Raw genomic sequence first — 12,078 nt, 5'->3', positions numbered from 1 at the left:
TAGCTGAGAAAAGAAGAGAAGTGAAAGGCAAAGGAGAAAAGGAAAGATATACCTATTTGAATGGGGAGTTACAAAGAATAGCAAGGAGAGATAAGAAAGCCTTCCTCAGTGATCAATACAAAGAGAGGAAAACAGTAGAATGGGAAAGACTAGAGATCCTTCAAGAAAATTAGAGATACCAAGGAAACATTTCATGCAAAGATGAGCACAAAAAGACAGAAATGGTATGGACCTAACAGAAGCAGAAGATATTAAGAAGAAATGGCAAGAATACACAGAAGAACTGTACAAAAAAGATCTTCACAACCCAGATAATCATGATGGTGTGATCACTCACCTAGAGCTGGACATCCTGGAATGCAAAGTCAAGTGGCCTTAGGAAGCATCACTACGAACAAAGCTAGGGGAGGTGATAGAATTCCAGTTGAGCTATTTCAAATCCTAAAAGATGATGCTGTGAAAGTGTTGCACTTTGCACATATGCCAGCACATTTGGAAAACTCAGGAGTGACCACAGGACTAGAAAAGGTCAGTTTTCATTCCAATCCCAAAGAAAGGCAATGCCAAACAATGTTCAAACTGCTGCACAATTGCACTCATCTCACACGCTAGTAAAGTAATGTTTAAAATTCTCCAAGCCAGACTTCAGCAATACGTGAACCATGAACTTCCAGATGTTCAAGCTGGTTTTAGAAAAGGCAGGGGAACCAGACATCAAATTACCAACATTCGTTGGATCATAGAAAAAGCAAGAGTTGCAGAAAAACATCTACTTCTGCTTTATTGACTACACCAAGTCCTTTGACTGTGTGGATCACAACAAACTGTGGAAAATTCTTCAACAGATGGGAATACCAGACCACCTTACCTGCCTCCTGAGAAATATGTGTGCAGGTCAAGAAGCAACAATTAGAACCAGACATGGAACAAAGGACTGGCTCCAAATTGGGAAAGGAGTACATCAAAGCTGTATATTGTCACCTTGGTTATTTATCTTATAAGCAGAGTATATCGTGCGAAGTGCCGGGCTTGATGAAGCACAAGCTGGAATCCAGAATGCCAGGAGAAATATCAATAACCTCAGATACGCGAATGACACCACCCTTAGGACAGAAAGCTAAAAGGAACTGACGAACCTCTTGATGAAAGTGAAAGAGGAGAGTGAAAAAGCAGGCTTAAAACTCAACATTCAAAAAACTAAGATGGCATCCATTCCCATCACTTCATAGCTAATAGATGGGAAAACAATGGAAACAGTGACAGTCTTTATTTTCTTAGGCTCCAAAATCACTGCAGATGGTGACTGCAGCCATGAAATTAAAAGATGCTTGCTCCTTGGGGAAAAAAAAAGCTATGGCCAATCTAGATAGCATGTTTAAAAGCAGAGACATTACTTTGCCGACAAAAGTCCACTAGTCAAAGCTATGGTTTTTCTAACAGTCATGTATGGATGTGAAAGTTGGACTATAAAGAAAGCTGAGCACCGAAGAACTTATGCTTTTAAACTGTCGTATTGCAGAAGACTCTTTAGAGTCCCTTGGACTGCATGAAGATCAAACCAGTCAATCCTGGAAGGAAATCAGTCCTGAATATTCATTGGAAAGACTGATGCTGAAGCTGAAACTCCATACTTTGGCCACCTAATGCAAAGTATTGACTCACTGGAAAAGCCCCTGATGCTGTGAAAGATTGAAGGCAGGAGAAGGGGATGACAGAGGATGAGATGGTTGGATGGCATCACTGAATCGATGGGCATGAGTTTGAGCAAGCTGTGGGAGTTGATGATGGACAGGGAAGTGTGGCGTGCTGCAGTCCGAGGGGGTCTCAGAGTCAGAAGCGACTGAGCGAATGAACTGAACTGAACCTCTAGTTGAGATTGGAAATTCCCTGAAGGCTGGATATATGGCAAGTGTCGTCAGAAAGGATAACTCCCTTGCTTAATGAAGAAACAACTGAAGGCTTGCTTTTCTTTCTTGAGAATTATAATTATCAGATATTGGTCCATGGGGAATTTTATCCTATCCAATCGAAATAATATGTTAAGATGGTTATAGTGATTTACTTTGGAGAGTTAACTGTGTTCTCTGTAACACTTTTCTTCAAACTATGTTTCCTACTGATTTACCTTTAAATTGCCATTTTATGAAATGATACTGATACTGGATTTATTTGTTCTTTTTCATTTACTCCTTGGATAAATTAAAAGTTAACCTGTGTCAGTCCCCTTTGGGAGGAGACTGTGTCTAGTTGAAACACTGGAGCAGATATTTAAATGTGTGGGTTTGTAGAGAAAGAAGAGGTTGAAAGTAGAAGCCGAGAGAAAAGCTAAAGAAGAAAGGATTGAATATAGAAAAATGGATACTTGTTAAAAGGGAATTTAATTATCCACTAGAAAGGTCTGAGATCAGATTTAGGGATCCCCTTGTTTGTTCATTCAGCCATCATCTCTTGACACTGCTTTAAGGCAGTTTCCTAAATGTGCGTAATTCTAAGAATCACCTGTTCTCTTGTCACATTGATTCTTAGCAAGAAGGGGCCATGGACCTGGAAACATTGAGAAATGCTGCTTTAGAAGATGTATTAGATTTTGTCTCTGTTCTTGAGGAATTTACAATTTATTCCGTATCTCTAAGCCTCAGGTTTTTTTTTTAATCTGTAAAATGTAGATAATAATGTTTTCCTTGCTGGTTTTCAAGGCAAATAAAAGAAAAATGTCTTCAGAGGCTTACTGGAGCTTGTAGATTGTTTAAGATTTGTAATATTAATTGTTTTTGTATGTGGGGAACGGTGGTTGCTTTGAGAAAGAAAGTGAGGAGATACAAAGAATTAAAAAAAAACTTTCATTTTCTCAATGTTCTGTTTTTCAAGTTTGTATTCTGGATTTTATTTGTTAAGAGGATGTGAAATATTCCTTGACAAATTTGTTTTCCGTTGGTTATTCTTGTCTTCCTCCAAACCAGCGATTTATTTCAAATCTTTTAAATCATATCATAAACTCACACCTCCAGCACTTACACTGTAACCCTTTGTGTCCCAGATAAATGCCATGGACACTACCTTAATGGGTCATGCATGGCACCTTGCAGCTGAGCAGAAAAGTAATTGTTGAATGAAGTGGTAAAAGAATGAATCTCTAAATCCAACCGCATCTCTTTCCACTATACTCATGGCTAAAAATCCTGTGTCCTTACTTTTAAGGACACTTGAAGAAAAATAGTTCATCATTCCTTTTATTTTTTTTATGTTAACAACATCCCTTTTCAAAAAACACTTCCCTTAACCTTAAATCTCTCATGTTGGAGTTTAGCATGCTACCATATTTATATTTTGCAGTTACTTTTATTCAAATAAAATAAATTGTCTTTCTGTAGTAATCTTTAGCTGGGAAAAATTTTCCTTTCTGTGATAATTAGCTGCTTTCAGTAATTTATTTTTTTGATTCATTTAGCAGCAGCAACAGAAGAACCAGAAGTGATTCCAGACCCAGCCAAGCAGACTGACAGAGTAGTGAAAATCGCAGGAATTAGTGCTGGGATTTTGGTGTTCATCCTCCTGCTCCTAGTAGTCATATTAATTGTAAAAAAGAGGTAAGACCTGATTTTGTTCTGTCCCACTCATTCACTGTTTATGTCACAGTTACTAGTTTTCAGACACTTCTTTGTTTCCCTGAGCTCTTTTTAAATGAGAATAAACAACATAATTGAATTTTAACAATATTGCCAGCATCTAAGTATATTTCTCCTGCTTGGAAAATAAATTCTAATTGGTTATTTGCATTTTAATTTTGGATATAAAATATGCTTTTGTCAATTTAACCTTGAAATCAATGTATGAATTAAGTTCCTCAAATGCTTGAGATATTAATGTATCTTATGTTTTGAAGTTTTTTTTATTACACATGGCAAAATAAGTTTATTATGATATTTGGTCTATGAATTATTTTGCACTTTTACTGTTTTTCTAAATGTTGACTACAAATAAGATATGAGAAATATAAACATTATTTTATGAAGTTGTATATTAATATTCACTGACTAAATACTTTAGCACTTTAATATGAAGAACCAAATTTTTAAATTGAGCATTAGTGTTTTATACTATATCAACCAATATCACCATCTTCTGGAATTATATGAAGATATTAGGACCTACAGGAATTTAAATTGAATTATATTTGGTAGATTAAGGTATACATCTACCAGAAAGCATTGCAAAGAATACAGTTTTTATAATTTGAATTTTTTCTTATTCTATTAAAATATCATTATCTGTAAGGCATTGCTTTAGAAATGAATGGAACTCTCCAATCCTTCCAATCATATGTTTTAAATAATATTACAATCTGGAAGGATTACTAAAAAACCTTTGCTGAGTATAGTTCTAAAATATTGGTGTATAGATGTATTTCTCATTCATTAATTATATTGAATATAATAAAAGATGTTGCCTACTTTATAGTAAATCATATAATATACTATTTTGATTGTTATTTTGTACTCAAAATAAATCATTAATAATATAGATGACTCATACTACATGTTTAATGATTCCATAAGAGTTTATTTTAATGTATTGCCTCTTTACAATTACCCCCTGGAGATATATATGTTGGAGAAGACACATCTGCATTAGAAACATTAGGTATGCATTATAGTGTTTTGTGTTAAATTAGCTACATACGTGCTTTCCCCAATAGTGCTTTCTCTTTTTGCTGTTGTCTACCTCTGTGGTTGGAAATTATATCATATTTGAGACAGGAAGGTTTAAACATTTTACTAATAAATTTGCCAATCAAGATCAATAAAACCATTGACTACAACTTTCAGATCTTATGTTTCTACTTAGTTTAAATTTATATTTGGAGAGTTAAACTAAACTCTCTATATTTAGAGAGTTAACTTTGCTTTAGAGTTAAAAGTATTTCAGCTACTTCAGGTTGGATATGAAAACATGAAAATGGCCTCTGGTTTTGTCTTCGTTAAAATTGGGTTAATACTGGTTTTATGGGTTAATTATTTGAAAACACTTATTTGTTGTGGTAGCCTTTCTAATCTGTGGCTGTTTGTTTCAAAAATAACCAAAAATGAAACATAAATTTTTTAAAGTACATCAAAACAATCTCGAAGCATGATTTTTTGGTGTGGTTAAAATGCTCTGACAACTCTCTAAAGCTGCCTAATGCATCAGATTCTTTTCCTGGTTCATATTTTAAATGGTTGGATAAATGAGCCTCTCTATTAAAATGTTTAATGTTTGAGTTTTCATAATTATGCTTTAATTGATTGTCTTCTACTAAAAAGTATGCTAGGGTTTTTGTTTTTTTTTATTTTCTCTTCCTCATCACTACCTCTAGGACTAGAGAAGTTGCAAGTTTATAGGTAGATAAAGTTACATGCTTAGGTATATTATCTTCTATATAATATAACCAAGAATCCCTTACGTATCTAAGAAACCTCATAATAACTTTTAGTTGTATGTAGTATATCACACATATATTGTGTATGATTTAATCATAAATATGTTTGTTATACATACACAAAGTATAGGTATTATAACAATGTTAGATAGGATCAAAGTTAACAATTTTAGTATATCATGTAGTCTCCCTATATGATATGCTAATATACAAATTTATAATAAAAATAATGGAAAAGTAAATCATTTTAGCCTTGCATTATCTTTACTTTTATGGGAAATTGTTAATTTCAAGAGACTTTATCTCTTACTAGGAGTAATATATGTAGGTATATTTCTCATGTTGAAAAAAATTTCTGTGTATTTTTGGTTGTTGTATAAAGAAATGGCTTGGAATTTAGTAAAATTCTGCAGTGAAGGGTATATATAAAGTAAGTTTTTAGGCTAAGAAAAGGGATATTGCATCTTTCAAAACGCAAAGTCATTTTAATTTAATCACTGTTGAATTATTTCCAAATGTATGCCATTTTTTCATTGGTTATGTATTATTTTAAATTTGCAGCATGAATACATTAATAATTCCAAACATAAATTTGAAATTATGTTTCAGTACAGTAAATGTATATGATATCATGGTCACATACATCTGCTGTAGAAATGCCTTTGTGCATATATAGTATATGGTGCATATGTATATTCACATAATATATGTATGTACCTGTATATTAATAAAATATAATGACTTATTTATAGAAATTAATGTGTCATTCTGCATATATTCTATATTAACCTAATAGATCTTTATGTTTTGTATTTAAAGAAAAGTAGTCAATTTAGTGTAGAAGTTCTATACACAGCTATTCCATCTGTCATGACATTTAGATGGTAATGGATGATATTATGCTTAACTGCATGTTAAAAATACACAATCCATTTAATTTTTCAATTTTTTTGGCTATAGAAAAGTCAGCATGTTATTTTTTCCAAATTATGTATTTTAAATTTTATTTTCTATTGCGTATCTGTCTGTTTAATTGCATGGCGAAAGATATCTAACCAATGCATGAGCAAATTGAAATCCAAACAAAAAAAAAACATGAATTTTATTTTATTTTATTTTACTTTTTAACGCACATTTTTCTGCTTTATTGAATGTGACAGAGTCACGCTTTTCATTCACCATTGCTTCTCTTTTTCCACTGTCTGTGATTTGCTTGCCAGGAGGAGCTACTATTCTTACTCCTACTACCTGTAAGTAGAAAATGGGTGATATACGACTTTACATGTGTTAAAGATGCAGTATCCCTTTTCAAAAAAAACAACAAACCAAAAAACAGAATGTTTGCAATTTTGATGACTGCAAAAAACATATTTTTCTGGACTCTAAAGCTATAAAGTTTACTTATTAACCTATTTTATTAATAGGTTATTTTTAAAAAGGGATATTGTATTTCTGTATGTTCAGCTACTTTTAATTTTTATTTACGATTTTCCATAAGTAGTCATAGTCTATAGCCCAAAGTATCATTTACATACTTAAGTAAAACCTGTACATTATCAATATGATATCTCGCTCATCCGGTAGAGATAGTGGTTGCAATTCACTAATACCTATTTTTACATGTGTGTGCTTTAGTTGCTCAGTCGTGTCCGACTCTTTGCAACCCCATGGACTGTAGTCCGCCAGGCTCATCTGTCCATAGGGATTCTCCAGGCAAGAATACTGGAGTGGGTTGCCTTGCCCTCTTCCAGGGCATCTTCCCAACCCAGGGCTCAAACCCAAGTCTCCCCCATTGCAGGCGGATTCTTTACCGTCTGAGCCACACTGTTATATCTGAAAAAATGACCCAACTGATATATTCATAGAACAACATTCAAAATGTCTTCACAGAATGCAAATCAGGTCAGGTCTGACTGTGATAACTTCTCTCCACATTTCCAGGAATCCGGGATGGGTTGTGACTTCAGAACACCTTTGGTTTAGCTATGTAGGCAATCAGTATGCTCTGGTGAAAACGAATGGATAAAAATTATAATGTGGCAGTGATAAATAAAAAAATCTTTTTAGAGAAGAAATTTAGAGTTTATTTATTATGACTTAAATAGGAAAATGATTTTGTAAAACCAAGACGAAAAAAGAAAGAAAGGCTGTCAACCTAAACAAAACATAATAGGTGTTAAATATCCTTTTTTGTGCTCCAAAGTTTTAGCTCTCCTATGCTTAAATATGAAATGCTACTCTTGATGAGGAAGGAGAGTGTTGTCCAGTCTGTTTCAATAATCATTCTCAGCTTATTACCTTAAATTCCAGCATATACATTCAGTCCAAAGGAATGATACAACAGAGTGTTCTTGGTCATTGCTTGATCAATATTTGATCCACCAAATTTTGAGAGTCAAGGATTTTGATTAAGTATTTGGTGCACATATCCCACAGTATTTACTTCACTAAGTAAATTTAAGTTAGCTTTGCAGAAAGATTTGGTGAGAGTCTCAATGACTATAACAGAATTCTGCCAACAGTTTAAATATTATAAACATTTGGCTTTTCAAAATCTGATAAAATAAGCAGGTGTAAAGTAACAGTGCTCCTAGCTTATTGTGATGGATCATAATATCCTTGTTAAATCATGTTTGATGAAGCCAAAGGTAATTAAATGTACCGTTTCATACAATGATGAAGCACTTTTCCTCTTTATAGCCCACCCATATATCCACCTGCAGAAGTTTATGCTGTTGGCTGCTTTGATAATGAAAGTCATTTGCACATCTGTCAAACTCAAGTAGTTGCAAAATGATCTGCTTAACTGTCCTGAAACATACATTATATATGCTGGTTTCTCAGATGGAGACAAAATATCAAACATGCAGGAATCAATAAATATTTAATTATGAGAACATCAATAAGGTTACCATTAGTCATCCATTTATCTATAATATTAGGATTAGATTGCCTTTTTATAGACGTGTGGCATTTCTGTATTCTAGACTATGTACTAGGCTTTGATACTATTACTGAAGTACTTAGGGTTCCTGGCATTATCAATCATAATTAGAAAAAAGTTTAACGGACTTATGTTTTCAAAAGCTGCTTAAACAGATCTAGTGAAGCAAATCTAAATTAGACAGTTTTTAAAAGAAATGTAGAAATAAATTATAGTAAAATTTAAAAGAAAACCAGATGTAATCTTTGAACTAAAAATTCATTGGCATCGTCATAGTAACTGTCAGTTCTTGATCAAAGTACTTAACTCTGGTGATAATATTTATTTCTTTTGTAATAACCTGAATTAAAGCCTACCTCACAGGGTTGTTGTGAGGATTAAGGTATAAAAAAAAGCTGACAATACATGGTTGGCAGATATCAACAAAGGTTTTATATATATTCTCTCATAATCTATCTACTAACAAAGGTTTGTGAATCTGAAAAGTAAAAGTCCTTCATTGCTATGAAAACTTTTACCTGTCATGCATTTGACAAGTTCATTACTTCTTATTTTTTCTCTATCATAAAATGTTTAAATTATATATTTTAAGGTAAAGCCTCAAAATTTAAACGTCTTTACCATTTGCTTCAATCTATCTGTCTTCAAATTTTTACATTGTTTTTAATCCAAATTTCAAGTTGTCTTATTTTTAGCCACGTCAATCTCTCAGAATTTTTGAGGAATTAATTTATCCTTTCTTCTTATCAAAGAAACAAAGACTGAAAGCTATTTCTTCAACTCTTTTTTAAACTTTAAAATGGCAAAGCATTTGTGCTACATCCACATTCTTCTCAAATTTATAACAACTAATGTTTAACTCTTAGAGCAGTGACTGCTTCATATTATAATACACATGGTAATGTGACAATTAAAAAAAAGTAACTGGATATAGTATAAGGGCTTAGCCCTTGGAACCAGGTCAATCTTTACTGCATATTAGATTAATAACTTTGGGCAAGTTATTTAACTTGTCTAAGCCTCAGTGAACTCATCTATACAATTAGAAATCTCATGCCTTCTTCAGTTCATTGATTTGAGAATTAATTGAGTTAACAAATGACAAGTGCCGAGCATATAAGAGACCTAATTCATCCATTCAAACGAGTATTTAGTGAGTGTGTGCTATGTGCCGGACACTGCTCTGAGTGCTAGGGCTATACAGAGGGTTCTTCCCTTCATGGAACACACAGTGGGAAAAACAAAAGGATCCTTGCAATGATAATGTGATAAGTATTATTATAGGCAGAAAACATGGTGCTTTAAAAATACCTACCACAGAAACCTAGTCTGAGAAAGGTTGTATATGCTCAGTTAGAGAAGTCTCCCTGATGAGGCAAGACAGAATTGGAAGTTAACCAGATATTAGACGTAAAAGAACAATGTAGGCTGAAGAACAAATAGCCTATAGGCAAGTTTGGAACTATCCTAGGAGGTAAGTTTGAAAAGTGAAGGCTGTAGAATAACCTATGACCTAGTGATGTATAATTTGTCCCATCAGTTGAGTTCAGTTCAGTCGCTTAGTCGTGTCTGACTCTTTGCGACCCCATGAATCGCAGCACGCCAGGCCTCCCTGTCTATCACCAACTCCTGGAGTTCACTCAAACTCACGTCCATCGAGTCAGTGATGCCATCCAGCCATCTCATCCTCTGTCATCCCCTTTTCCTCTTGCCCCCAATCCCTCCCAGCATCAGAGTCTTTTCCAATGAGTCAACTCTTTGCATGAGGTGGCCAAAGTACTGGAGTTTCAGCTTTAGCATCATTCCTTCCAAAGAACACCCAGGGCTGATCTCCTTCAGAATGGACTGGTTGGATCTTCTTGCAGTCCAAGGGACTCTCAAGAGTCTTCTCCAACACAACTGATGCTCAGTTCAAAAGCATCAATTTTTCGGCGCTCAGCCTTCTTTACAGTCCAACTCTCACATCCATACATGACCACAGGAAAAACCACAGCCTTGACTAGATGGACCTTTGTTGGCAAACTAATGTCTCTGCTTTTGAATATGCTATCTAGGTTGGTCATAACTTTCCTTCCAAGGAGTAAGCATCTTTTAATTTCACATACACTCTTCCAAAAAATAGGACCACTTGAAAGAATAAGAAAATATACATATTTAGATTCGTGACTTCTCTTTAAAAATAATTTTAAAATTAGAAACTACTCTGGGATCAAGTGCCAATGTTCACTTAGGTAATTTGCCCCCTAAAGTGCTCTCCAATTCCCCACAATCCCCACCCTTCTTTGTGCTGTCTCACTATGGGAAGCAACACTTTTATATTCCCTGTCTAAAACCTGTTAGGAGTTTTACAGAGCTTTTGCCCACTAGCCTAGAAAAAAGAGGTAAGAGATCTTTCAATGAATAGAGCAAATATTGCTGCTAAATAATGGTGGTGGTGACGGTGGTTGTGACGATGTAGTGGTCGTGGTAGTGGTGGTGGTAGTTTTTGTTATACTTTTGTCATTGTTTTATTATTGATAGTACTATCCTTATCATTGTTATTATTTCTAAAACGTATGCCATTTCCATCTCTAAAGCTTAGTTTATGACTATCTTACGTGTCATATATGCTATGTCAATATATTGGATATTGTTGGGTATGTGTGCTTGAGGCTAAGGACTATAATTCTCAGAGAAAAATGTCCTACACATGAGTAGCTATCAAATTAATAGATTAATTTTCTAAAGGAAAAGCTTTTGGACATAAACACAACTACTAAATAAACAACTTTTTTAAAACATATGTGTAGTATATCAGTATATTTATTCTAGTACAGATACTAATGAGAATCAGAAAAATTTACCCTAGTTAATAATCCAGCTGAGAAATGGTACTCTTAAAATAACTAAAATATATTTCCAAGGCCTCTAAACTGCTGCCATAAACTTAGAACATAAGCTGGCAAACTATAGGCGTTGAGAGTCCCTTTCTTTGTATTAATATGAGATGAATTTTATATACCTTAAATAGTTTTTTAATTGCATGTTTCATGTGTAACATTCACAACGAACCAGATTGTATTTCACGTCCTTGGTATGTAAGATAAAGATATCAGCGTCTGAGGAGCTCAAAAGTCTAACTCTGCTCATTTCCAAATCTCCCGTGTCATTTGTTTAACTGCATCTTTAAGGCCATTCTGTAGATGGCACTCTGCCATGGGGTTCCGAAACATATTTTTAGGATCTGACCATGTTTATTATTCAATATTATGATCATTTGCATAATACCTCTACACAGCATTTTCCAAACTTTTCTCAAAGTACTTTTCTTATAAAGTACATAATTTCCCCATATATTCCTGAATGTTTGCCTTGTATCAAGCTGCAGTTGATTCTACAAATTTCCTGATTAGGTTTGGATTAATGTTATATAAATATATTTAAAAATGTTAATTCTACACATTGCACTTTTACTGAACAAAATGACAAAGAGTGAAGAATAGAGTTTGTCTATTTTAACTGGATAACTGTAATAAAATAAACTTGAAAAAGTAGTCATGTTATTTCCACAGAACATCTTCTGAAATTTTGATCAAGCGTGTTAATCACCCAGAAGGAAAACCAAAATTTAGCATTAACTTTTCTTTGAACAACACTACTAAGGAAGCATTTACTTACTGTTTTAATAAAGTATAGTTATGCTTTATGATAATTTATTGTAATGATAAAATACAAGAAG

The 12,078-nt window shown here is 33.7% G+C and overlaps 1 protein-coding gene across 4 annotated transcripts in view; it reads left to right on the top strand.

The window, feature by feature from the left end:
- Positions 1-12,078, top strand: part of PTPRK (protein tyrosine phosphatase receptor type K) — a 635,100-nt gene that overhangs the window by 585,821 nt on the left and 37,201 nt on the right. For 2 of the 4 annotated variants that reach the window (XM_055535594.1, XM_055535592.1), the window contains exon 14: positions 3,452-3,587. In XM_055535594.1, the coding sequence (XP_055391569.1) occupies positions 3,452-3,587 (136 nt within the window). Of the gene's footprint in view, positions 1-3,448; positions 3,588-12,078 lie in introns of all 4 variants that reach the window. The other 2 variants (XM_055535593.1, XM_055535591.1) reach the window with 1 other exon arrangement.

The sequence above is a fragment of the Bubalus kerabau genome, chromosome 9 (genome assembly GCF_029407905.1).
Source record: "Bubalus kerabau isolate K-KA32 ecotype Philippines breed swamp buffalo chromosome 9, PCC_UOA_SB_1v2, whole genome shotgun sequence".
Taxonomy (NCBI): Eukaryota; Metazoa; Chordata; class Mammalia; order Artiodactyla; family Bovidae; genus Bubalus; species Bubalus kerabau.
The sequence above is the reverse complement of the archived record's forward strand: the minus strand, read 5'-3'. Positions and strand labels throughout refer to the sequence as shown.